At 33.7% G+C, this 27,402-nt stretch overlaps 1 protein-coding gene across 2 annotated transcripts in view; it reads right to left on the reverse strand.

Moving 5' to 3' along the window:
• The window catches only part of SLC30A7 (solute carrier family 30 member 7), a 99,714-nt gene that overhangs the window by 60,011 nt on the left and 12,301 nt on the right, over positions 1-27,402 (reverse strand). For both annotated transcript variants that reach the window (XM_019956971.2, XM_070786022.1), the window contains exons 3-8: positions 24,839-24,952; positions 20,688-20,775; positions 19,910-20,036; positions 11,374-11,517; positions 6,649-6,699; positions 2,781-2,916 (exon numbers count right to left, since the gene is read on the reverse strand). In XM_019956971.2, the coding sequence (XP_019812530.1) occupies positions 2,781-2,916; positions 6,649-6,699; positions 11,374-11,517; positions 19,910-20,036; positions 20,688-20,775; positions 24,839-24,952 (660 nt within the window). The remainder of the gene's footprint in view (positions 1-2,780; positions 2,917-6,648; positions 6,700-11,373; positions 11,518-19,909; positions 20,037-20,687; positions 20,776-24,838; positions 24,953-27,402) is intronic.

Raw genomic sequence — 27,402 nt, forward strand, 5'->3', positions numbered from 1 at the left:
AAATAAAAAAATATATCAAGTTTTACATGGCACAGTTATGTGCTGACTTTACAACCATGAAAAAAGAGTCTGCCCTCATGGAGCTTAAAGGAGAAAATAAGAGGCTCTAAGTAAATGCTGCAAGAGGAGTAGCAGGTGGTGCTACAGGTTTACCTAACCCCTCCTGAGACACAGGAAATCAGGAAAGGCTTCTTCAAGGAAGTGCCATTTAAACTGAAAGATCTATGCATTTGTGAGGGTGAATGGAAAGTGAGAAGGGCACTCAATGTAAGGGTAGTTTATCTTGCAGAGAGGAAAGATGAGACAGCCCCAGAATCCAGGGAACTTCTAACATGTTTCCAGGGAACTGACAGTTACTTACTATGGCTGGAGAACAAATATAAATTGAGACGGGGTGAGAGAAAAGACTGAAGAGATAAATGAATCCCAACATGAAGGCTTACTAAAGAATTAAGACTTTATCTTGAGAGCAAGAAAGCCATGGAAAGATTCAAAGCAAGATAAATTTTACATGTACCATAATCTTTATTAAAGAAAGATCACTTTGGCCACACTGTAGAAAATAAATTAGGAGACAGAAAGGCCAACCTCTTCCAAGCAACAAATGATAGAATTAGGATATAAGATAGGAGACAAAGAAAAGTTGAGATTAAGATCCAACTGTAAGAAGTATTAGAAGCAACCAAGAATTATAACACAAAATAAAATGAACACTGAACATGCAAATACAGAGGAACAGATATAAGAAACCAAATCTATCAGAAGTTTCATAGAATATGTGGTATCTAAGCTGAAGAACTTTCAAGGACGTATAGTAAGATTTCCAAAGATGCAGAAAAGAGATTCGAAGCTTTATAAAAGATTTTTACACAGCAGAGATGCTTCCTAGTACAAATAATTTAAATAAAATTTAAAAATAAGCTTCACGTTTAAAATGTATATCCTATCTTTTATGAAAAAACTTAAAAATCTACATTTATGACTAATTTATAAGATTATAATTTCATTGTAATTTTTAAGTCTATTTTATTCAACTACAAGCTATAAAAATCATCAGAGTCTACCCACTAACAGTTCTTTGTTATCATTACAAAGACAGCTTTACTAACAGTAAAATCATATGGATAAACTAGACAAAATCAGTCCAATCAAGACATAGCTATGTAAATAAGCCAAGACTGGGAAATAAAGGCACAACTGTTCCATTTTTCTGATAAAAATTAAAATAATAAATTGACATAAATTTAAAAGACAGTAACTATCTTCTAGTTCAGATAATACTTATTGAGAATTTATACACAATCATACTTTTATATAAACACTGGTACCATGACAGGCAATAGAGATCCAAAGAGCTAAAAGACAGATCCTTCCTCAAAAATTTATAACCTCAATAGAGAGGAGGACATAAATATACTTCAGTAAGCATTTTTACAGACTGGTTCCAAATAGGAAAAGGAGTTTGTCAATGCTGTATATTGTCACTCTGTTTATTTAACTTACATGCAGAGTACATCATGAGAAACGCTGGACTGGAAGAAGCACAAGCTGGAATCAAGATTGCCGGGAGAAATATCAATAACCTCAGATATGCAGATGACACCACCCTTACGGCAGAAAGTGAAGAGGAACTCAAAAGCCTCTTGATGAAAGTGAAAGTGGAGAGTGAAAAAGTTGGCTTAAAGCTCAACATTCAGAAAACAAAGATCATGGCATCCGGTCCCACCACTTCATGGGAAATAGATGGGGAAACAGTGGAAACAGTGTCAGACTTTATTTTTCTGGGCTCCAAAATCACTACAGATGGTGACTGCAGCCATGAAATTAAAAGACACTTACTCCTTGGAAGGAAAGTTATGACCAACCTAGACAGCATATTCAAAAACAGAGATATTACTTTGCCAACAAAGGTCCAGCTAGTCAAGGCTATGGTTTTTCCAGTGGTCATGTATGGATGTGAGAGTTGGACTGTGAAGAAGGCTGAGCACTGAAGAATTGATGCTTTTGAACTGTGGTGTTGGAGAAGACTCTTGAGAGTCCCTTGGACTGCAAGGAGATCCAACCAGTCCATTCTGAAGGAGCTCAGCCCTGGGATTTCTTTGGAAGGAATGATGCTAAAGCTGAAACTCCAGTACTTTGGCCACCTCATGCGAAGAGCTGACTCATTGGAAAAGACTCTGATGCTGGGAGGGATTGGGGGCAGGAAAAGAAGGGGACGACAGAGGATGAGATGGCTGGATGGCATCACTGACTCGATGGACGAGAGTCTGAGTGAACTCTGGGAGTTGGTGATGGACAGTGAGGCCTGGCGTGCTGCGATTCATGGGGTCGCAAAGAGTCGACACAACTGAGCGACTAATCTGATCTGAAGCATTTTTATAAGACTTCTACAACTATAATGTGAATTTATAAATTAAAGCTAGTTCTAGAAGAGATTTTAGTATTCTTTTAGACTTGATAGTACAAAATGCAGATGTCAAAGGAATAATATTCTAACATTAATACATTTTATATTTCCAATGTTCTACTCAAAAATATAGTGCTGGATTAAAGAAAATTACTACTGATTTGATTTACGGAAGATCAATCACTAAATACAAAAATGAAATATCAAACCTGAGGTAACACAAAAAAAAGTAAGATGAAAAGAGAAACAATCTATGTAGAAATCTGTTGAAGACCAAAAAACCCCCAACATAATAATAATTTTGATCTGTAATTTAAATAAGATGTTTATCACCTCTCATTTTAATATCTGAAAGTAATATACCAACACTTACCTTATAACTATGAGCATGGCTATCAGGATTGAACAAATAGGATCTGCTATCATCAGACCAAAATTCTGCATCATGATGGCAGAGGCAATTACACCAATACTCCCTAGTGTATCTGCTAGAATGTGTAAAAATACACCTAGAAATAAAGCATAATGAGAATCAAAATCATATTTTCTGATAAACTAAAAATGTAAATTTTTCTTAAAACTATATTCTTGGTTTTATATATTAAAAAACTAAATACTAATTTGAAAATCAGTATGAATGCTGATCCACTGTTTAGTAAAGAAGTAATAGTACCTCTGGGAATTAAAATAATCTTTCTTTTTAAAAAACAGGAGGAGCTAAAATATTTGACTTCTAAGTTATACCTGGTCTTCATAATCCTTAATATTTTGCTATAATATAAATGAAGAAATACTTGATTAAAAAAATTTTTTGTGCACGTTCATTTCTGGTTGAGTCCAGAAGTTAACTAATAATTTGTTAGGAGAGAACTGCATTAGGCTGAAACAATCAGTCAAGAAAACACTGTTTATAACTACAAATATGTGTACACACAGAGCCCTCTGCTGGTAAGTAAAATTATTACCTTTTGAGATTAAGATTTTCTTATGGACCATAACTCTACTAATAAACTGGTAAACTAATTATCCTGAAGGTATTGTTAACTAAAGTTACATACTAAACTCAAACCTGATATGAAAGAAAGTAATGGTCTGAATATTTTAAAGAGGATATAAATATATTTTTAACTTATAATAATTAAATATTACATTGAAAGTGAAAGCATTGATCACTCAGTCGTGTCCAACGCTTTGCAACCCTATAGACTATAGCCCGCCAGGCTCCTCTATCCATGGGATTTTCCAGGCAAGAATACTGGAGTGGGTTGCCATTTCCTTCTTCGAAACTATTACAATGGTAAGATACTAATACTCTAACTGCCCATGAATCTATATGTATGAACATTTAATAACTGATACTTGACAGGAAAACAATTTAAAAAGTCAAAAAATTCAGTTTAGTATACATATTTAAGAAAATTTTAACTAGTGAACAATTAAATAGATTAAGAAATCTTGAGATCACTTTAAGTTTCAAAAATAAAACTTAAGGAAGATACACATGTAAGTGGATGAAGGTCCCTAACCTGCAAAACTCTGAAGTGATATGATAAAGACTTTATATATTCTTTAATCAATGTTCTGGTAGGATCCAAATTGAAAATAGCTCTAACCACTTAAAGGAAAAAGAAAAGAATCCTTTGCTCTTGATTTTCCTTTAAGTGGCAAGTCCCTCGCTACATCTTATTTGCTGACCTAAAAACCAGTTTTATTAGCAAATATCCTTAACTAGATATGCCCTTCTTACTTTCCAGTAATCTTTTCAAGAAGAAAGTTACTAAAGAAGAAACCTAAACTAATATGTTTGACTCATATAAAAGCCAGAAGTCATATTGAAAATGCAGCAAATAACTGAAAAATTCAGTAAACTTGGTTTTCACCTGTGAGTATCTATGTGGAAAAGTGTTAGTATCTGGCATTTATACTATGGGCTGCTTTAGCCACCATAAATGGACACTCAGAAAATATCAGTTAATTTTTACAACAGCTTATATAAAAGATAATTAGGAAGGCAAATCTGACCTCCCTTTCCTCAGTTTGTGATGATTTCCATAACTAAAACTTAACTCTTATTATCAAGGTTAAATGTACAGTATTACACATGCATGATTACAAGTTATTTCAACAAATGCTGCCCTAAAACAATTCTCTATATTTCACAAAAGGAAAATTAGTGACTAGAAGGCACATTTAAGCCTCCTGAAATGAGCTCCTCAGGATGAAGGAATACAGTCCCAGGGGAAAAATAAAAAGCAAGAGCTATATCAAAAAATAGTGGAGAAAATAAAAATAAGCACAGTAGAAACAGGATCACAAGCTAGTGAGAAAGTCGGACTGTGGTCAAAAGTTAACAAAGAGGACCTCCCTGGTAGTCCAGTGGTTAAGAAACTACCTTTCAAAGAAGAGGATGTGGGCTTGATCCCTGGTCTGGAACTAAGTTCCCACATGCCTCCGGGCAACTAAGCCCACACCCCTCAACTAGAGAGCCCAAGTGCCACAAGGAGAGATCCCGCATGCCACAACTAAGACCGGATGAAGCCAAAAATTAATAAATAAGTATTTTTAAAAATAAATAAAGGCAGGAAGATGGGCAGCTGGAAATTAGGAACTTTGACAATGAAACCTATATAGAAATCCAGAGCCAAAGATCAGTTCACATCCCCAAAAAGAAACTGCCATAGTTCAGGGACAAGACAGATTGTCTCTAGCTTATAAAATTTTGTAATGTATCATTTTACATAACCTGTAAGCTCCTGTTTACATTTTACCATTTGATGCTTATGTATATGCAAAAGATCTCCTTTGCATCACATTTTTTTGAAAATATGACATTACTTTTGAGAGCAGTTTTAGGTTCACAGCAAAATAAGTGGCAGATACAGAGATTTCACTTATACCCACTGTTCCAACTCAGGCACAGTCCCTCTCATTATCAACATCCCCCACCAGAATAGTGCATTTGTTACAAATGACATATCATTATGACCCAAAGTTCATAGTTCATATTTGGATTCACTCTTGGTGTTATACATTTTTTGAGTTTGGATGCATTACATTTTTAGCACTAAATTTTTCTACAACATAAATTCATACTGAATATTATTTTTAGAAAAATTATTTAACAATTCTACAAAGGCAAACATACTATTATGGTGTTCCTAGAGTCAGTGGCATGAGTATATATATTTAAGCAGTCTAGTTTCTGAATATTTTAATCTTCTTATTAAATGTTAAGAAAATAGCTCAGTGACAGTTAAAAGAACATCTGCTAACATACCTACTAGTACACATTGGGAGAAATATCAATAACCTCAGATATGCAGATGACACCACCCTTATGGCACAAAGTGAAGAGGAACTAAAAAGCCTCTTGATGAAAGTGAAAGAGGAGAGTGAAAAAGTTGGCTTAAGGCTCAACATTCAGAAAACGAAGATCATGGCATCCGGTCCCATCACTTCATGGGAAATAGACGGGGAAACAGTGTCAGACTTTCTTTTGGAGGGCTCCAAAATCACTGCAGATGGTGACTGCAGCCATGAAATTAAAAGACTGGCTTACTCCTTGGAAGAAAAGTTATGACCAACCTAGACAGCATATTGAAAAGCAGAGACATTACTCTGCCAACAAAGGTCCATCTAGTCAAGGTTATGGTTTTTCCAGTGGTCATGTATGGATGTGAGAGTTGGACTGTGAAGAAAGCTGAGTGCCGAAGAATTGATGCTTTTGAACTGTGGTGTTGGAGAAGACTCTTGAGAGTCCCTTGGACTACAAGAGATCCAACCAGTCCATTCTAAAGGAGATCAGTCCTGGGTGTTCTTTGGAAGGAATGATGCTAAAGCTGAAACTCCAGTACTTTGGCCACCTCACGTGAGGAGTTGATTCATTGGAAAAGACTCTGATGCTGGGAGGGATTGGGGGCAGGAGGAGAAGGGGACGACAGAGGATGAGATGGCTGGATGGCATCACTGACTCGATGGATGTGAGTTTGAGTGAACTCCAGGAGATGGTGATGGACAAGGAGGCCTGGCGTGCTGCGATTCATGAGGTCGCAAAGAGTCGGAGACGACTGAGTGACTTAACTGAACTGAACTGAAATACATACTAAAAAATCAACTAGGAAGGCTAACATTTTAAACACAAATACTATGTTATTCGTTTTTCTTAAAGGAAAACTACAGTTAGCTCAAAACTATGAAGCCAGTTGCATAAAACTGAGAAATATACAAATAGCTTGTCATACCTTGTAAAATCTGTCTACTGGGTCCTGTTGTTTCTTTTAAGGAGGGGCCATCTGTAGAGAGTTAAGTTAAATTATTTTAAAACATGTCTTCAATTCCTGATTCAATTTTTGCAATTCAGAGTACTTTTCATTCAAATGTATCGTGAAGGATGCATGATTACATAGCCACATCAGACCTACAAAATTATTTTTAAAATTTAATATGGTAATTAAATGAAGATAGACATAAAAAATTTCAAAATGCATCAACAGTACAGAGTATTTAGGAAATTATTATATTAGGCAATTTGGTTAAAAAAAACCCAGTAAATTAAAAACATTATGAATTTTCTAATATCCATAGCATATTTACAGAGTTTGCTACATCAATTTACAGTTGGAAAATTCAGAAAAAACAAAACTACCCCTTGATATTATAAGAAGACCAAGAAATGAAACCAGGACATTTTCCAGGAAAACTGGACTATGGCAAACAGTTTCCCAATAGCTTCTAGATGAATGCAGCAAGATTTTCATACAGAAGAGATAAAAATACTTTTTCATTTTGCCTTTTTGATGAAGAAATAAAAATATACTGCAATTTTTATACTAAATAGTGGGAAGATCACTAATCAACATTAACGTCGAAGCAAAAATACAGGTAAACAATGTAAATGATCAGCAGTATCTGTTGTAAGGGAGCATCAGGACGACTGATGAGCTTTCTGATTATGACTAACAGAGTCCTAGTTCTTGGCCCACAGTAATGAAGAGTGGACCTACCCTTGCCTACTCCAGCTTTGATGGAACACTGTGACAATGCCAGAAGAATTATAAAAGCATAAGGTTATGCAATGATTTTGGTCTAAATATGGTACTGCTGCATGGGGAGAAAGATGTAGTCATCTTAAAAATCCTGAGAGCTAAAAGTATAACTGTTCTAAATATCAGGCTCCTGATCAGGGCATGAGATTACTGTCTATACATAGTTAGTCCAGAAAAAGACAGTCATTTTTTTTCTTTTCTATTATGGTTTATTATAAAATATTCCTGTGCCATACAGTAGGACCTTATTTATTTTATATATAGTAGTTTGTATCTGCTAATCTGCTAGTATTTTAGATTTATAAGTGATAAATATCATATTGTATTTATCGTCCTCCTTCTCACTTCACTTATTATGATAATCCCTAAATCCATTCCTGTTGCTGCAAATGGCATTATTTCATTCTTTCTTATGGCCGAATAGTATTCCATTGTGCATATATACCATATCTTTTTTATCTATTCATCTACTGATAGACATTTAAGTTGCTTCCATGTCTTGGCTATTTGGCTATTGTGCTGTGAACACTGGGGTGCATCTTTTTGAACTAGTTACACTCCGGGAGATGGTAAGGGACAGGGATGCCTAGCATGTTGCAGTCCATGGGGTCAGAGTCGGACACAACTGCAGGACTGAACAACAACATTTTCCAGATATACGCCCAGGAGTGGGATTGCTAGATCACATGGCAACTCTATTTTAAACAGAACCTCCATACTCTTTTCCATAGTGGCTGCACCAATTCACATTCCTGCCAGAAATGTAGGAGGGTTCCCTTTTCGCCACATCCTCTCCAGCATTTGTTATTTGTATACTTTTCCATGATGATCATTCTGACTGGTGTTGGGTGGTACCTCATTGTAGTTTTGACTTGCATTTCTCTAATAATTAGAGATGTTAAGCATCTTTTCATGTGCCTATTAGTCATCTGTATATCTTCTTTGGAGAAATGTCTATTTAGATCTTTTGCCCATTTTTTGATTGGGTTGTTTGTTTCTATGTTATTGAGTTGTATGAGCTGTTCGTGTATTTTGGAAATTAAGCCGTTTTCGGTAGCATCATTTTCAAATACTTCCTTCCAGTCAGTAGGTTGTCTTTTCAGTTTGTTTATGGTTTCCTTTGCTGTGCAAAAGCTTGTAAGTTTCATTAGGTCCCACTTGTTTATTTTTGTCTTTATTTCTATTGCCTTGGGAGTCTGACCTAAGAAAACACTGGTACAATTTATGTCAGAGAATGCTTTGTCTGTGTTCTCTTCTAGGACTTTTATGGTGTCATGTTCTGTATTTAAGTCTTTAAGCCACTTCGAGTTTAGTTTTATGTATGGTGTGAGAGTGTCATCTAACTCACTGATCTACATGCAGCTGTCCAGTTTTCCCAATATCAGTCACTGAAGAGAGACAACAGTCATTTTTGACATAATTATTTTATAACGTATATTCAGCTATATTAATATAATAGTTGTATAAAATAACTCCCACCTATGTAAAATCTGAAAATCCTTTTGGATATAAAATTTGTTTTCTGTGGCAGACATTAGCTACCTCCTTACCAGACCCATTTCTTCTTCCTCTCTGATAAACAGCTTAACTAGATTTCCCAGGGTCCCTGAGTTAAGGATCACCTGACTTAGGTGGTATGTGACTGAGTCATAAACAAAAAAAATACAAGATGTAAATTATTTCCAGGCTCAGCTCACAGAATATCCTACATGATCTGCTATATATTCTATCTCCAGCTAGATGCAGAGAATCCAGTGGTGGGATACAAGAGTTAAGGATCCTAAAGATGGAAAGAGCCTGGATTCCTGAATGGCCATGAGGAACAAAGCCCCTACCCTCTACGCAATCAATCCAAGATATAAACTTTTACTGTTTAAGTCACTAAGATATGAGCACTTAAAACAAACAAAAACCCATCTAACTTCACTCACAGTGCAGCATTCCAATAAATACAAAGTTCACAGTACTGCATAGTGAGACTATAATGGTTCTTACAGGCAAAATGGAATAACGGCCCTATTACTTTTGCATTCTCAGACTGGCTTATAAAATACTGAACGCAGAATAACAGTTGACAGCAGATTTTGAAGTCAGATTCCCTGTTTGAGGCCTGGCATTTCTATTTACTAGTTACTATAATTTCTTTGGGTCTTAAAGTCATTTCCAAATCTTTTCTTTTCCCATAGAAGGGCTAATTCTCATCTATCTAAAAGCTTATCACAGTGTATTCCCCAGAGTATTAGAACAAGTCTAGGACAACAAACAAGGGGTCAATTGTAAATGTTGGTGGCAGTGACTCTAAAGATTGGCTAGCAAATCTTTTTGTAAGTAACACAGTTTCTAATTCTTTGCTTCTAATAAAAGGTAGGGATTAGCTAATAAAACTACCAATTAATAGATCATCAAAAATATTTGATGATACACTATGTAACTTTTGGAATATAATTCTGAAGGTAATCAAAGAAATGACAGAAACTGCTACAACAGAATTCCTTCTATTTAAGGTTTCTTAGAACTTACATTATAAAGATGGAAAACAGGAACAGAATTGATGTCAAAACCTATTTTATGCTAATAAGTTATTTATCTATAAACTAATTGAGAAAAAGAGTTTCAATCATCTCATTAAGATATGTATTTCAAATACAATGCTGCTTTTTAATGATTATATATGTATCAAAATCAAAACATAATTATTTTAATTGAATTTATACTAGTAAAAGCTACAATAATTCCATCTGAAAGAAACATTTAAATGTTGTCTTATGTTCCTAAAAGATAAAAGATTTTAATTAATATACCTATTTTATTGCCAAGAAATATTAACAGATGACCAATTAAAGCCTTAACACAAGTATATTCCACTTTATAAAATTCTGGAAAGGAGGTAGAATAGAAATAAAAATTCCAGGAGAAAGGAGGTTATAAAATTAACAACTGTTTAAATATTTTTAAATAGGTGACAGTGGGTCTCAAATCACTAAGGTAGTTAGAGTCCACTGACTATGTTCAATAAAATAATATGGAAGTTTCATTCTAAAATACAAAGTATCAAATTATATTCTCTGCAATTAAACAATAATTTTTTTTAGAAATCATCCTAAGAATGTGAATATACAGTTTTTATCAAAATTATTTTGCGATGCGTGTGAGCAAAAAGCTTAGAAAAGCAAGGTGTTCAAGCAGACCAGTGTAATAAATAGTTTCAAAAGTATAGCAAATATTAGAGACTGAAAATATTAGGGGCTTACTCAATCCCTAAGGCCCATTTCATCTTTTCAGATTGAAAGCTTTAGGATTCTGCCTTTGTGGCAAGCACAGACAATCTTTAAGCATATAACTTATTTAAAGATTAATCAAACTGTATCACCCAAGCAGCTTCTATTAGATTAGTAATATTCTAAAATTTTGTGAATAAACTAAATATAATTTTAAAATAAAATGTTAAGTAAGTTGATAAATACCTTATAACTTAGTATCCAATACTATATAAGTTAATATAGAAAGACTTCTAAGGGAACTGGAGGTAAATATCAGGTGATATCTGTTAAAATTACAATAAAAATGTGGAAAATTGAAAACTGTTATATTTTTATAAGCCTATATATGGCACAAAAGGCCTTATCATAATTAAAAAAAAAAAACTGCTGAAATGCAATGGTCCCCATTCACTGACACTTATTTAAAATAGTGGCATTTTATTATGATAAAATCACTGAAAAAACCTACACTCACTGCCTTATGCCAAGTTAATTTCATTTTATACTGAAAATAAACTAGTCTTAGAAACCATTTAGTCCAATTTATTAGAAAGGAACTTGACTGCAATATTTTTAAACAGATTATTTCAACTTGAAAAGTTAATCTATGCCATTTCTGTTTAAGAAACTGTCCATTTGAAAGTATTTTTGCTGTACTCACCATGAGAGTGAAAGTGTCCATGTCCATGAGCATGATCATGGCTATGTGCAGCACCATGTTTCAATTCATGACTATGGCAGTGATCTCCATGGCCATGTGTCTGATCCAGAGCACCATTAAAGAGAGAATGACTGTGTCCATGGCCTAAAAACAAAGTGTGTAAGAACAAAAGGTATGTAAAAATGTATTACTTAATGGTTACAATAATACTGACATTAGTGAAAAGAATTAGTGCTCAAACCATATTCAGTTCAAATATGAATATTCAATCAATATTCAATAAATAAACATTTCTTTGTAGAAAGTGCTAAAATGATGATGCTCAGTCGCTCAGTTGTGTCCAACTCTTTGCGACCCCATGGACTGTAGCCTGTGGGGCTCCTCTGTCCTTGGGATTTTCCAGGCAAGAACACTGGAGTGGGTTGCCATTTCCTATTCCAGGGGATGTTCCTGACCCAGGGATCAAACCCATGTCTCTGACATCTCCTGCATTGGCAGGCGGATTCTTTACCACTGAGCCACCTAGAAAGCCCCACAGATTCATTAAAACAATACTGAGTTCTTAGGATAGAGTTTAGGAAGGAAATAAAAGCACAGTAAGAAGTGGCAGACTCTACTGGAGATAAAAATAAGTGAGAAGTACACAGAAGGATTTAAAGAGATTAGATAACGTTGCTCATTCATTCAAGAAGTACTTAGTTGGAACACATTATGTTACAGTACCATCCAGGCATTGGGGATAAAACAGTGAACATGGACCAAAACTTTGTCAAGTACTATCATACATATTGAAGAAGGAAATGGCATTAATACTAACAAAGTTAAAATACTATGTGAATATGGTTACATTAAGGCAGAGACAGGGAAATGGCTGCATTTGGTAAAAGGACCAGTAAAATTAAATCAGGTAGAATCCTTAGGGGAAAAAAGGCACACAATAGTGAGGAATCATTTCTCCACAGCAAACCTAAAAACTACCGAACCATCATAGAAACATCTTCTACAAACTATTTCAAAATATAGAAAATGACTGAATGCTACCTAATTAAAAAATATCACTTATATTTACAAAAATCCTAAATACCCTAAAATCAAACTCAGTAGTACATTATATGAAAAATTATGAATAGGGAGATCAACTTCCAGAATGGTAGACAGAGGCTGTTGGCAAGCTAGTTCTCCTAAAACAACTAAAATATGGGAAACACAACTAAAAACTTTCAGAAGTCTGATAATTAACCAAAACCACAAAAGGAACTGAAAATTGTCTATCCAACAAACTACCAAATCTCAGTTAGACAGCAGAGTCTTGATGTTTTAACTTGGGGTTAGTTCCATTCCACTTCCTGCCTAAGCTCAATTGAAATTAGCCCAAAGTCAGCAGCTTTGCAGACACTGGAGAGATCTGATTTCTTCTGAGGCTCTGTTAAAAGCAATATGTACAGATCACAGTCACTATTTTGTCCAAACTTGGCAGTCCCTGGAAAAAAATCTTTATTCTCAATGTGATAACTATCAGATTCAGAGCTCAGCTTCAAGAATTCAATCGACATACACTGCAGGACATGAATCAACACAAGGAAATCATGCAATAGGATAAATAACTATAATAATATCAGGAACAACAAACTTTGAGAGAAGACGGTGAATTAATCTGATACCAATGTCATTGTCGAGAAGGGGATGACAGAGGATGGGATGGTTGGATGGCATCACTGACTCAATGGATATGAGTTTGAGTAAACTCCTGAAGTTGGTAATGGACAGGGAGGCCTGGCGTGCTGCAGTCCATGGGGTCGCCAAGAGTTGGACACGACTAAGCAACGGAACTGATACTGAATGTCATTTTAAAATTAAAGGTCCAGTTTTCAACAAACAATTAGTAAGATATTCAAAGAAAGAGAAAAATATGCCATATACACAGGAGAAAAACCAGCCAACAGAAAATGTTCCTGAAGGGGACTCAGATTTTTTACTTTATAGACAAAAACTTTGATCAGCTACTACAAATACGGTCAAAGAAGGAAATCACATCTAAAGAATCAAAGTACAATAATGATTACTCATCAAGAAGAGAATATTAATAAAGAGATAGAAGTTAATAAAGAACCAAACAGAAACTCTGGAATTAAAAAAACATTATAACTGAAATAAAACATCCACTTTAGAAGGGCTCAACCACAGATCTGGGCTGCAATAACAGTAAACTTGAAGATGGATCAATAGAGATTATATACTCTGAAAAACAGGTGGAAAAAAGAAAATCAAGAAAAATGAATCTTAGAGACCTATGAAAACATCAAGTCTACCAAATTAATTATAAAAAAAAGTCCCAAAGAGAAAAGAGGGAGAAAAAGAAATATAAAAAATACCTGAAGAAATTATAGATGGCAATTCCCCAAATTTGACAAAAAATATTATCTACACATTCAAGAAGTTCAGGAAACTCAAAGTAGAATAAACTCAGATAGAACTATATCTAAAGACATCATAGTCAAATCAATGAACATCGAAATCTTGAAAATTGTATAGCAAGGTGTATGTACAAGATGTATGTATGTACAAGGGATCTTGAATAAGATTAAATGCTGACTTCACAACAAAAATCAGAGAGGTCAAAAGACAATGGGATAACAAATTTAAAATAGAAGATGACTCAGTCAAGAATTCTAAATTCAACTAAAGTCTCCTTTAAATATAAAGGAAAAATCAGATACTTCCACATAAACAAAAGTATTTCCTACAAATGAAACAACACTAAATAGTAATTTAAATCCACATAAAGAAATAAAGAGCACCAGTAACAGTAATCTTGCAAGAGAAGATAAATGTATTTTTTAATTTGCAACTTGTTTCTTCTCCTGTATGTTTTAGAAGACAATTGCATAAAGCAATAATTACAAAACTGTACTGATGGGCTTATAACATAAAAACATGTAATTTGTCTGACAACAGTAGCATAAATAAGGGAGGTGTGAATAGAGGTATATCTGAGCAAAGTTTTTGCATATTATTAAATTATTATTAATCTGAATTATTAAATTACTATTAATCTGCTTTAAATTAAGATGATGTTTGTAATCCCCAGGGCAACAATTAAGAAAAGAACTAAAAAAATATACAGTAAAAGAAACAAGAGAATTAAAAAGGTATACTAGAAAATATCTATTTAATTTAAAAGACAAGCATCAAGGATCAGAGTAACAAAAAGGACAAAAGATTCAGACAACAAATATCAAAATGGCAGATGTAAATTCTACCTTAGTAGTAATTAAATGAAATGTAAATTTTTTTAAACCTCTAGTCAAAAGGCAGAGACTAAAAAATGGACTAAAAACAATGATTCAGCTATATTCTGTCTATAAGGGGCAAATTATAGATTCAAAGACATAAATAAGTTACAAGTAAAATGACAGAAAAATATACCAATGCCATGCAAGCAGTTAAAAAAGACAAAGACCGACAGAGCCAGAATGGCTATCATAATACTATAAGCCAGAAATTACTGTGAGAAAAAAAGAACATGCTATTAACAAGTTCTATGCCTCGGGAAGATATCCATGATTATAGAAATAAATGAACTGAACAACACAGCTCCAAAATACATGAAGCAAAAACTAAAAAAATTAACTGGAAAACTTACAACAATATTACTTGAAGACTTCAACACCCTACTTTCAGTAATGGATAGACAAGTAGGCAGAAGATCACAAAGCAACAGAAGACTGAATAACTATGAACAAACTATACCCAACAGACAGCTATAGAACATCCCACCCAACAGCAGCAGAATACACATTCTTCTCACATGCACATGGAAGAATCTCTAGGATAGACAAATGGTAGGTCATTAAAATATGAAATGAGACTCAATAAAAATTTTTAAAATTTGAAATAATAAAAGGTATGTCATCTTATCACAATGGAATTAAATCAGAAATCATAAACTGAAGAAAATTAGGGAAATTCACAAATATGAGAAAATAAAAAAAGATACCACTAAATAACTAATGGGTCAAAGAAGAAATCACAGGGGAAATTAAAAATACTTTGAGATAAACAAAACTGAAAACATGATATACCCAAACTTACATTATAGCAATGCTTAGACAAATATTTATAGCTATTAAGCCTCTGCTAAAAGGAAAAAAAAAATTCAAATCAATAACCTAATCTTCCACCTTAAAATATTAGAAAAAGAAAAAAACTAAATCCAAAAGCAAGGAAAAGAGTGTATAATAAACATTACAGCAGAAATGAAATAAAGATAAGAAAAGCAATAGAGAAAAACAAAAAGGTTAAAATAATTAGACTGACCACAAAAAAAAAGTAAAAATTACTAAAATCACTGCTGACCTTATGAGAAAAAGAAAAGACATACTTTTTAATACATATCTAAAATTATTAATAAGTCATTTAGATAAAACAAATTTCTAGAAACACACAAACTGCTGAAATGATTCATTAGAAAACAGAAATCAGATAGACCTATAACAAGCAAAAAAACTGAATTAATAATTTTAAAACTGTCAACAATGAAACGCTTGGTCTTCACAAGCAAATTCTGCCAAACATTTACAAAGAATCAAGACTTCACTAGATATCCCTCAACTATGCCCCCAAAAAAACAGAAGAGAAGGGAATACTTCCCAACTCATACAAGGACAATTTACCCTGATATCAGCACCAGCCAACGATACTAAAAGAAAACTGCAGACAAATATCCCTTAGGAATATAAACACAAGTGCAGAAAGTGTTAATCGCTCAGTTTTGTCTGACTCTTTGTGATCCCATGGACCGCCAGGCTTCTCTGTCCATGGGATTTTCCAGGAAAGAATACTGGAGTGGGTTGCCATTTCCTTCTCCAGGATATCTTCCCAACCCAGGAATCAAACCCGGGTCTCCTGCATTGCAGGCAGACTCTTTACCATCTGAACCACCAGGGTTCAAAAGTCTTTTATAAACACACAAGTCTTCAACAAAATACTAGCAAACCAAATCCAGTAATATGTCAAAAGGATTACAAACCATGGCCAAATGGGATTTATCCTAAGAATGCAAAGGTGGTTTATTATCCAAAAAACCAAGCAATATAACACACTATATGAATAGAATAAAAGAACCAACTGATTACCTTTAAAAATGAAGGGAAAAAAATCATTAAAAAAATCCAATACCCTTTCATGATGAAAACACCCAATGAACTAGGAATAAAAAGAAAACTTCCTCAATCTGATAAGGAGCATTTCTGAAAAGCCCATAGCTAGCACAGCTAAAATCATATTTAATAATGAAATATTGAATGCTTTCACCCTAAAATCAGGAAAAAGAAAAGAATGTCCACTCTCACTACTTCTATTTAACTGTAAGATCTAGCCAGGGCATTTAGATTTGTTTGATGCAAGGCTGCCACAAACCTCCAATTTGTAAAAAATGCAGAACCTTCATAGCTCAATAAAATAAGGTATGCTTGTATATAGAAAATTCTAAACACTCCACTAAAAGCCTGTTAGAATAATGAATACTTCAGCAATGTGGCAGGACACAATATCAATATACAAACATGAGCTATATTCCTATACTAGCAATGAGCAATCCAAATATGAAACTAAGAAAACAATCCTAAACTTATCAGACCAGATCAGTCACTCAGTCGTGTCCGACTCTTTGCGACCCCATGAATCGCAGCACGCCAGGCCTCCCTGTGGCAGCCAAAATAAAAAACCTCTACTGGTAAAGTTAACAAAAGAAGTGTGAGATAGTTACTCTAACAACTACAAAACACTGTTGCAAGAAACTAAAGAAGCTAAAAATAAATGGAAGGGCATCCCATGTTCATGGATCAGGAGCCTTAAGATGTTAAGATGACAATAATTCCCAAATTGATCTACAGATTCAATACAGTTTCTATCAAAGCCTCAGCTTCCCTTTTTGGGCAGAAACTGACAAACTGATCCTAAAGTTCATACGGAAATGCAAGAAGGGACCCAGGGTAGCTAAAGTAACCTTAAAAAAGAATAAAGTTGGACGATTCAAATGTTTTAATTTCAAAACATACCAAAAGCTACATTAATCAAAACTGCATACTAATGGCATAAGGACAGACATACAGATCCACGAAATAGAATTGAGAGTCCAGAACTAAACTCTCAATTGATTGTTGACAAGGGTGCCAAGACAATTCAATGGGGAAAAACAGTCCTTTAAAAAAATTCTGTTCAGACAGCCACACATTTATATACACGAAAATGACATTGGACTATACTTCATACCATATACAAAAATTGACATAAAATGGATCACAGACCTAAGTTTTAACTCTCAAATTAACAGATGGTTTCTCATGAGAAAAATCTTATCAACATAATTACCAACTTTAAATTAACGAAAGCAGGGGAAAAAAATGATTACTTCAATAGATGAAGGGGAAAAAAAATTTTTCTTAACTTGGTAAAACAGTTTTATCAGAAACAGACCACAAACATCAGACTCATTGGTAAAACTTCAGTAGCATTTTCTAAATAGCAATGGCTCTGAACCTTTATTGCACATTAAAGTTGACTGGAGAGCTTCAAAATATGCTGATGTTGGGGTCTCTTCTTCCAGAGATTCTGATGTAAATATTCTGGGATTAAATCTGGGCACCAACGTTTCTTTAAAAGTTACCCAGGTGATTATACAGGTTGACACAATGATATAAGCTATAACTATTTCTAAACACTGTGACAGAGATTCTGGCTATGTAATTAAGACAAACAGGAAAAATAGTTTTCATTCTTAATAGAAAAAACTTTTCAAATACCTAAAAATGAACCAAAGTGACTAAGACAATTTTAATAGAGGACTCAAAATTTAAGATGTTAATTCCCCAGAATTAAACATAAAGACGATGCATTCCCAATAAAATCACAAAAAGATTTTTCATAAAACCTGACAAGGTGATTAAAAATACCAAATGAACAAGACAGGCCTAAACAACTCTGGAGGAAAAAAAAGAGAGAAAGATGAGACTAGCCCTTCCAGATGTTAAAACATAAAGTTTATAGCAATTATTCCCATGTGATTCTGAAGAGGCCAAAAATAATCTGATATTTAAGGTAATTTAGGCTAAGTGTATCCTTTTATATCAGTGAGGTAATGAGCAAATTGATAAATGGTGCTTGGAAAACTGCTTATTCACACTGAGAAAAAAAAGTCCTAACTCTTCATTACAAAAATATATATAAATGAAGGACCACGTAGTTGGGACAAAAACCAAAATTTTTACAGTATTAAATAATAAGACTATTTTTAAGACTCAGGGATAGGAACTCCTTAAAAAAAAAAAAAAGCAGAAAACATACCACAAAGTATGTAAGACAAAAAAAAAAAAAGGAAACTAGACTATATCCAAATTAAAAACCCCTAAATAAAAGTTTAAACAGAGAAGCCACAGACTGGGAAGAGATAACTGCAACACATAAAACAAAGAATTATTATACAAAATACATAAACAAAAGCTTGTAAATGGATTAATAATAAAACAATAGAAAAATGGGGTGTTAAGGGGGAAGGGACAATTCCAGAAAAGGAAAAAATCTGAATGATGGCTGAAAAACATACAGAAAGATTTTCAACCTCACTACTAGTCAAAAAATACCAAATAAAATGAGATATCATTTTTATCAAAATATCAGCAAAATGGTTTTAAACCCATAATAGTAAGTTCTAATATGGGTGAAAGAATCCTAGTACTTACATTTTACGCTGGGGTAAATGTAAATGAGTCATTTGGAGGGCAAACTGCTAATGTCCACTGAAACTAAACATTATATATCCTGTGTTTCAGCAGTTCTATTCATATTCGAGAAACTCTCAATTCAAAGAACTTTCTTTGGTGATGGAAATTGTCTATATTTACTATCCAATATGGTAACCCTATGTGTCTACTGAGCACTTGAAATGTCATTAACTGAATTCTTAATTTTATTAAATTTCATTAACCACAATGTAAACTTAAATAGTCACATGTGACTTGGAACTACTGTATAGGACAGCACAGCTCTGGAGAAACGTTTGCATGTGTTCATAAAGATATGCTTCATATGGAAGTATGACAATCCATAGAAGACTGTTTAAATAAACCACAGTAACCCACACCATGCAGTTTTATGTGTCTGTGAACAAGAGAAGGTACACTGATGGACACCAGGTGGAAGGATCTCAAAGACAGATTGTATAAATTTCATACCCCCATACATGGATTTTTAATATCTAAATCTGTATTGTCATTTTGGTATTTGCTTTATATAAATGTTATCATACCAAACAGATGAGCTACAGAGGTCTTGAAGTAGCCACACCAAACTGATACTACAACTCTGAGAAGCCACAAAAGGAGAAGGTTCAGAAAGACATTAACATGAGTCAATTAATATATTGTTCTTGTTATTAAAAATCAATATAGAGTTAGACTTTAAAAATCATCAATTTTCAAAAGTGAATAATTATGACAGAAACCAGAAATGAAGAAACAAAGGGTTCTAACCATCATACCAGAGCCATGAGAATGTCCATGACCTCCATGCTTGAAAACAAATATTCCTACTAGGTTTACCACAAACCCAAGAATTGAAACAAGAAGCAGTCTCTCATGATGTACATCTGGAGGGGCTAATGCTCTCTAGAAAACACAGAATACAAACAAACTGTATTGATATATTTTCTGACTAATCAATTGATAAAAATAAAAAGCAATTAAAAAAAATTTTTATTTTCAGAATTAACACCACTCCAAAATTGTCTGCCAAAACAGTTAACAGAAATAAAACCATTGCTCACATATTTCAGAAAAAGTAACAATTATTATTTTTAAGTAAGTACCCTTAAAGGTATGAATATTTGGACTAAAACCATCCTTCTTTGGAATCTTAAAATATTGTAATTAATTTTAAGTTGATTAACTTTTAAATTTTTACTTGTCTTAAACATCAAAATATTGAAGATTCATTGGCAAAATCCTCAGATTCTATCTTAAGAACTATTTCCAACAGAACTCATCACCAGGATTGTTGTGTGTTTACCTTTCAGTGTCAGAACATCATTCACAGTTTATAAAGCACTACTATGTGTCTTCAAGTAGTTTCACATATAACTTTCCAAATATTTTATAAGTTCCTCTTGTATACACATAATACTTTATGCAACCCAAGACTGGCCTCAGTAAATACTCAATGACAGTGTGAAAAAACAGCTCTATTACATTTATCTTTAGTTCATAAACATTTTCATTACAGAAATGTAATTTACTGGCTCTAATTATTATCTACTATACCTCAACTCCTTCTGAGAAAATAAAAAAAGCAGTGAAGATCAAAAACAGGCCATTGACAAAGCCAGCCAGAACCTCCGCTCTAACATACCTAGAGAAGAGCAAAGTAAACAACTGAATTAAGTTATTTCTTTAAAAGAAAACCAAATCATAAATTTAATATATTCAGAGGTACTAAACCATACTACACAGTTATATGTACCCAACAAACTCCCAGTGTTTACAGTATAGCATTTCTATTGTACATGTCATAAAATTGAGAAAGTAAATTTAATTACTATGAGTTATATTTAAAGAAGAATGCCATAAAATACAGAGATATCTACAAGCCAACCAAAAGACCTTTTTAGAGTAAGCAGTTTTAGAGAGACTTTCCAGAGAAATGTAAATCTCAAGCTGCAACTGGAGAAGGAAGAATAGGACCAGATAACTGGGCAAAGAAGGAAGGATACAAAGATAAAAAGTTGAGGAAGAGAGCTTGAAAAAGGGTATTTGTAACTTATTAATTCCTTCTTTTCTAAGAACTCCTTATGCTTTTCGCTTTGTATCTTTCAGCTTTCAAATCTCTGGCAAGTAGAGCTTTGATTTGAGGAAAAATAAAATTAGTTCTGAATTATCCCAGAGACAACTTGAGATTTCTATTTCTATCACTCTTCTTCTAAAGATGAATACATTTAAGAAAAAATCTTCGATTACCTAAATTTTAGAATCAATTCTAGTTTCACATAATTTGAATTAAACTATTTTTAAAATACCTGTCTTTTGTTCCATGGACTTCTGAAGCTTTCTGCTTCCTACCTGTGTGAAGCATTGGGGAAAGATTTTATTTTTTCATGAGCTATATTTGGCTTAGTTAAAGTTATTAGAAACAACTTTAACTTGGCAGTTTAACATGTTCAGACATTATTCAAAGGGTGCTAACAGCAGTTAATCACTCTGGTCCTTAAACAATGTAATAGGAGCATCAAAAATATGATTTTTTTCAAGCTTTCTATGTTAATTTCTAGATAACACAATTTTTACTGCAAAAATATTTTTAAAGTAAATAGAACAAACTCTTTAAAATATATTCCATACCGTTATGCCAGAGTTTGCCCTGTAAAGCACATTTCAAAGTAGTATATAAAGCATATGTCTACCTTCTAATACATATAAGTGAATTAATATATTATTTGTCAAAGCATATACTTTTTTTTATTATTAAATTCAAAGAATCTACTGCCTGCTTTCCACAATCCACACTTAGGAATTTATCTGTATCAGCAGGGTTACTCCTCCAAAGTAAAAAAGCACTTTCTTTTAACCCACTCTTCTAATACCACAGCTAATGCATGATTGAAAGCCTTTTGTCCTTGAGTTCCACTAGATTTCAAGATCAAAGGCAAGATCAGTTTTCAGGTATCTCTTTGTCCCTAATGCTTAGTAGGTGTTCCATAAATTCTGATAAATAGTTGGGCTAAAGTGATTTAATTAGGTTTAATATATTTGCTAAACTTGATTGCTGGATTAAAATGAAAAACTTGTAAAGTCCAGACACACTTGCTTTTACAAATGACTGTGCTTACTTGAACAGACTGTCTGGGAATTGAAATGTATGATCCATTAATGTACTATTACCTATTTAAGAATGATCGCACCTGTATTCCTTAGCCAAAGCAAAAAATACACAAGTATATGTACATATGTATATTAGCATGTACATATGCATCCACCTATCCATCAGATGTGTATTACCTTTATTCTGGCTTTACTATTTCAAAATTAGGAGTGTGACAAGACACAATGGTGACATCACACAAAAAAATACTGAAAAGCTTTTGCTGCCTCTGAGATTCCTCCTATTGTTTCTTCTATTACACTCAGTCTGCTACTGTGATCATATTGAATTGGAAATTTGGGGATTCATCACTGGCTTAGCCTGTTCAGTGACATTTTGATATACTGGCAAAACAGCAGTATATTTCTACTGCTGCTACCTACTACTATAGCGATTACTAACAGTTTCAAATGTTACAGCAGCTTTTATTCCCTAATTGTGCCCTTCTCAAAAGAAAAAAAGAGCAAAGAGGAAGAAGACAGGATAAACAAATTAAAAGGTGGCAAGAATATTACTCTCATATATTTTAAAGTTGAATTAGTAAAACCTGCGATGGTACTCAAAGTATTCAAAGCCATTTCTAAAAACCATCTTATACCAGGAGATTATGCATTCTAAATAGAAAACAGGATACCCTAAGAATTAAGAATTTTTAGTTACTGTCTATCCAGAAATGTTGCTTAATAAGACATTCTAATTTGATTTTTTACATAAAATATGTATGAATTACTAATTTTCCAACACAAAATTATAATTTCACACACAACCTTTCTTTAGTAATTTAAAATATACTTAAGAATCTTTGATTATATAGTGACATGGAATAGGTTCTTTTCTGAGTTTTCAAGCTGTTTGGATTTGTAAACAGGACCTCTTGCTCTATACTATAAAAACAATATAACTTGTTTTTTGTCTCACTGTTTTTAACTTTATAAGGAACCACATCACCTGGGTTATACCCCAGATCAGAAAGTTCTGTCACAGAATTTCACATATCTCTCTTTTAGCACTTGTCACACAATGTATAGTTATTACAGTATTTTTACAGAACTGTTTCCCCATCAGACTACAAGTTCCTCTGAGGCAGAAGTCATACCTTATTCATTTTGATATCATTAGAAGTAACACAGTATTCAAATCATAGTGGATCCTCAATAAACATCTGAAGAGAACAAAAGCTCATGCAAGCAGTATGTGCTTACTCAAGAACAAAAAAGCTAGAAAGAAAGAGGAAGCAGTGGAGGACTACGAGTAGAAGAGATACAAGAGACAGTTCATGTAAGAAGGTGGATGTGAATGGGAGAGGGACAGAATGAGAGAAACTGAACAAGAAAGGGAGTTCTCAGGGAAGAGGAACCTGTGAAAGAAGGAAAGAGAGCCTGAAAAACAAAAAAAAAACTACAGCTGAAGAGGTTAAGGGATGGGAGAGAAAGAAAGAACCTGAGGGGTACAGTGGAATAGTACAGAGGGACAGAATAGAAGAAAGGAAAAAATAAGAGAAAAGATGGGAGGGAAGGACAAAGAATGAGAGTAGAAGGGAGAGGAAGAGAAAAAACCTGAACACAGACCCAGGTAACTAGAAAGAAAGAATAGAAAAGGAGAAAAGGGAATTTAGGAGAAACAAAGGGGAGAAAAATGAGTAGGAGGATGGGGACAAGAATGAGAGATGGAATGAAAACAGGAAAGACAGAAAAGAAAGGTGAGAATGTGAGACAGCACTCAAAAAAGAGAGGGGGAAAGACCTAGGGCAACTGAACAAACAAGCAGGTGAGAGGGAAGTAGGGACAAGGAAGCAGGTGGAAGAGAGACAAAGCGTGAGTGCTGCCAATGCATAAATGTAACTACACTGTAAAATACTCTGGGCTCAAAAAAAAGAAAGAAAGAAAACATTCAGGCAGAGTAAATCAAATAATGGAAACCCCATTGTTCCTCCCAATCAGAGGTGGCATAAAGAAAGCTCTGACTCTAAGGTTACTAAGGCTCAGAAGTGAGACCAGATGTTCAGAGCAAGTCCCTTCAGCATAAAAACACTTTCCTAATATTTGATTAATCATCTGAATTCAGCAAAAGTAAGAGAAATATTATACATAAAGGCAGAGCTGAAGACAATACATAAACAAAAACAAAATATCAACCAAAAATGAAAAATAAAGAAACATGATCACATTCATATTCTGAAACTTTTTCTTTTTCCTCCTCTTCTCTCAAACAAAAAAAAAAGAAAAGGTTAAGAGCTGGGAAATTCCCCTATCTAGTAAGTAACAATCTCACCTGAAATTCTCTGGTAAAATCAAGATGCAAAAGAACTTAGATGCAAAAAAAATTTACATATTATGGATTCTAATTATATATTGTCCAAAAACAGGCAAAACTAACCCATCAAATCAGGAAAGTAGAAGGTGAGTGTTAAAGAAACTAGAAGGAGACACGGGGGGCGGTTTCAAGGATTCAAGTTACATAAGTGTGTTCAACTGCGAAAATTAAGTGAGCTTGAGATTTATGTATTATTTTCTGTATTTCTTATACTTCAATAAAAATGTTTTTAAAAAGGTCTTACCCATAAGAGAAAGCATCATTATCTCTCCATTTTGAAATAACAGACGCTGCCAATCCAGCCAAAATGGCAGTGCTATCGAAAAACATGTGAAAAGAGTCGGAAATCAAACCTAAGCTGGAAAAGAACAAACACATTGGCATATTACAATAATAATCAAATAGCAGTCATCCTCTAAAAATCTAAGATTCAGCCTCTGCTTATCAGGAACTAATCTTATAAAAGGACAACACTGAAATATGATATATTGAAAAATATCTAAGATAATTTTTAAGTGTTTAAGAAGACACCCTCACACCCTCCTACCCAAGGAAGAGCCCAGCTGCTACTGAAAGAAAGGTAGGAATATGCTCACCCTCTGGTGACTAGCAAAGGTCGACTGGAAAGAGAAACAGAAAAAACAGCTATTTGTAACTGGGGAAGCCAGCTTGGGCTCAAGACCTTACACTGATACAAAGCAAAGGTCTGCTGTTAGAAGAGGAGCAAGGCCCTTTCTTCTTTTTTTGATACAACTCTGGCAAGAGGGATGAGAAATGGGGCAGAACATTAACAACACTCACTCCTACACTCAGGGGTTAAGGGCCTGCCCAATACTGAGGCTGCAAAAGGAGAACCAAATACCCATCCCCCCACTTCTCCGTCTATGGGGTCGCACAGAGTCGGACACGACTGAAGTGACTTAGCAGCAGCACCAGCACTTCTCCAACCAAAGCCTTGCCTAAAGCAAAAGACAACAGCAATCTACCTCTGAGAGCCAAGAAAGAGCAGAGAGACTCCTCCCTTATGGCGCAGGTATGCAGGGCTTGCTGAAACCTGAGAATGGTAACTAATAATACCAAAACACAATAGCCCAGCTCAACTATTGACTAGATAGGTACAAAACCCCCACACTAATGGCCTGACCAAAAAAAGAAAAAAAAAAGATGTGCACACCTCTGGTCATAAATACTACTAACCTCAGTCTCTACTGTTCTTTTACACATAACATACAGCACTCAATAAATATTTATAAGGCATATTAACAAGATCAAGGGGGAAAAAGTAATAAGACCTACTGTCAAAAGCTAAAACAGTCAAAAGAAGCAGAATCTGAAAAGTCCCAGAGATTATATTATAATAGGAACTATAAAATGTGATTAATATGTTAAAGGATGTGTTACAAAGCTGGGGAAAATTTATGATCAGAGATAGAAACTAGAAAATAATCAAATGGAAATGATAAAAAAAAATTTAAATATCATAATATTGAAGATTAAAAATAATATACATGGACTTCTGAGCAGACAGGACACAGAGAGAAAGAATCAGTGAGATCAAACTACATTATCCAGAGTAAAACACAAGAAAAGGAATGGAAAATCAAGAACAGAAAATTCAAAATCTGTCAAAGCATCAGACAGACACATGTATTTGGATTCTCAGTTATGGAGGGGGAAGAATATGGTAGAAAAAGTATTTAAAGAGAAAATGATTAGAGTTTTCCAAAATTAATGGAAAAAACAAACAAACCAACAACAACAACAAAAAAAAACCAAATTCCATATCCAAGAAGCTTAATGAGATCCTAGGAAGGCCAAACCCTACATAACTCACAAATTGCTGAATACCAAACAGAAAGAGAAAATTCTGAAAACAGTCAAAAAAAAAAAAAGAAAGAAAAACTGGAAATATAAAAGCAAAGCTAAAGATTAATAGCATATTTTGCATCAGAAACTACTCAAGGCAGAATGCAATGAAGGAATATCTTTAAAGTATTGAAAAACAAAAAATGTGTCAACTAAAATTCTATATTGTGTAAAACATCTTTCAAAAATGAAAGCAAAACAGACTTTTCAGACAACCGAAACTAAGAGAATTCACTGCTAGCAGGTCTGAACTACAATAAAAAGTTAATTTAAGTACAAATATGATACCACATGGAAACTTAGATTTGTATGATAAAGATCACTGAAAATGATAAACACGTGGGGAAATATTAAATATAATTTTTCTAACTTTTAGTACCTTTAAAAGATACTTTTAAAAGTAACTTTAAAACAGAAAAGGTACCTTTAAAACAGAAAAAAGGAGGATAAAACAATAAAGTTGGTTCTTTGAAAATAATAGTAAAATTCACAACCTTTAACTAAAGTGACCAACAATAAAGAGAAAGGGCTCATTATTACCAAAATCAGCAATGAAAGTGACACACTACTACTGACTTTAGGGAAAATAAAGATTATAAGAAATTACTATGAACAACTAAATATAAGCCAACAAATTAGGTAACTTATATGATATATACAAACTCCTAAACAATCTAGCAAAATTGAGTCAAAAAGAAGTCTAAACAGATTTATAGAAAGTAAGCAGAATACATTAATGCTTTTAAAACTTTCAACAACAAAAGAAGCCTAGGCCCAGATGGCTTCACTGGTAAATCCTACTAAACATTTACAGAACAATAAATATCAATTCCTAGAAGATGAAGGAATACTTCCCAATTTATTGTTTAAGTATTACTCTGATCCCCAAATCAGACAAAGACATCACAGGAAACTAGAGACCAGTAGTTTTTGCAAACACAC

Source organism: Bos indicus, chromosome 3 (assembly GCF_029378745.1).
Source record: "Bos indicus isolate NIAB-ARS_2022 breed Sahiwal x Tharparkar chromosome 3, NIAB-ARS_B.indTharparkar_mat_pri_1.0, whole genome shotgun sequence".
NCBI classification, from domain to species: Eukaryota; Metazoa; Chordata; class Mammalia; order Artiodactyla; family Bovidae; genus Bos; species Bos indicus.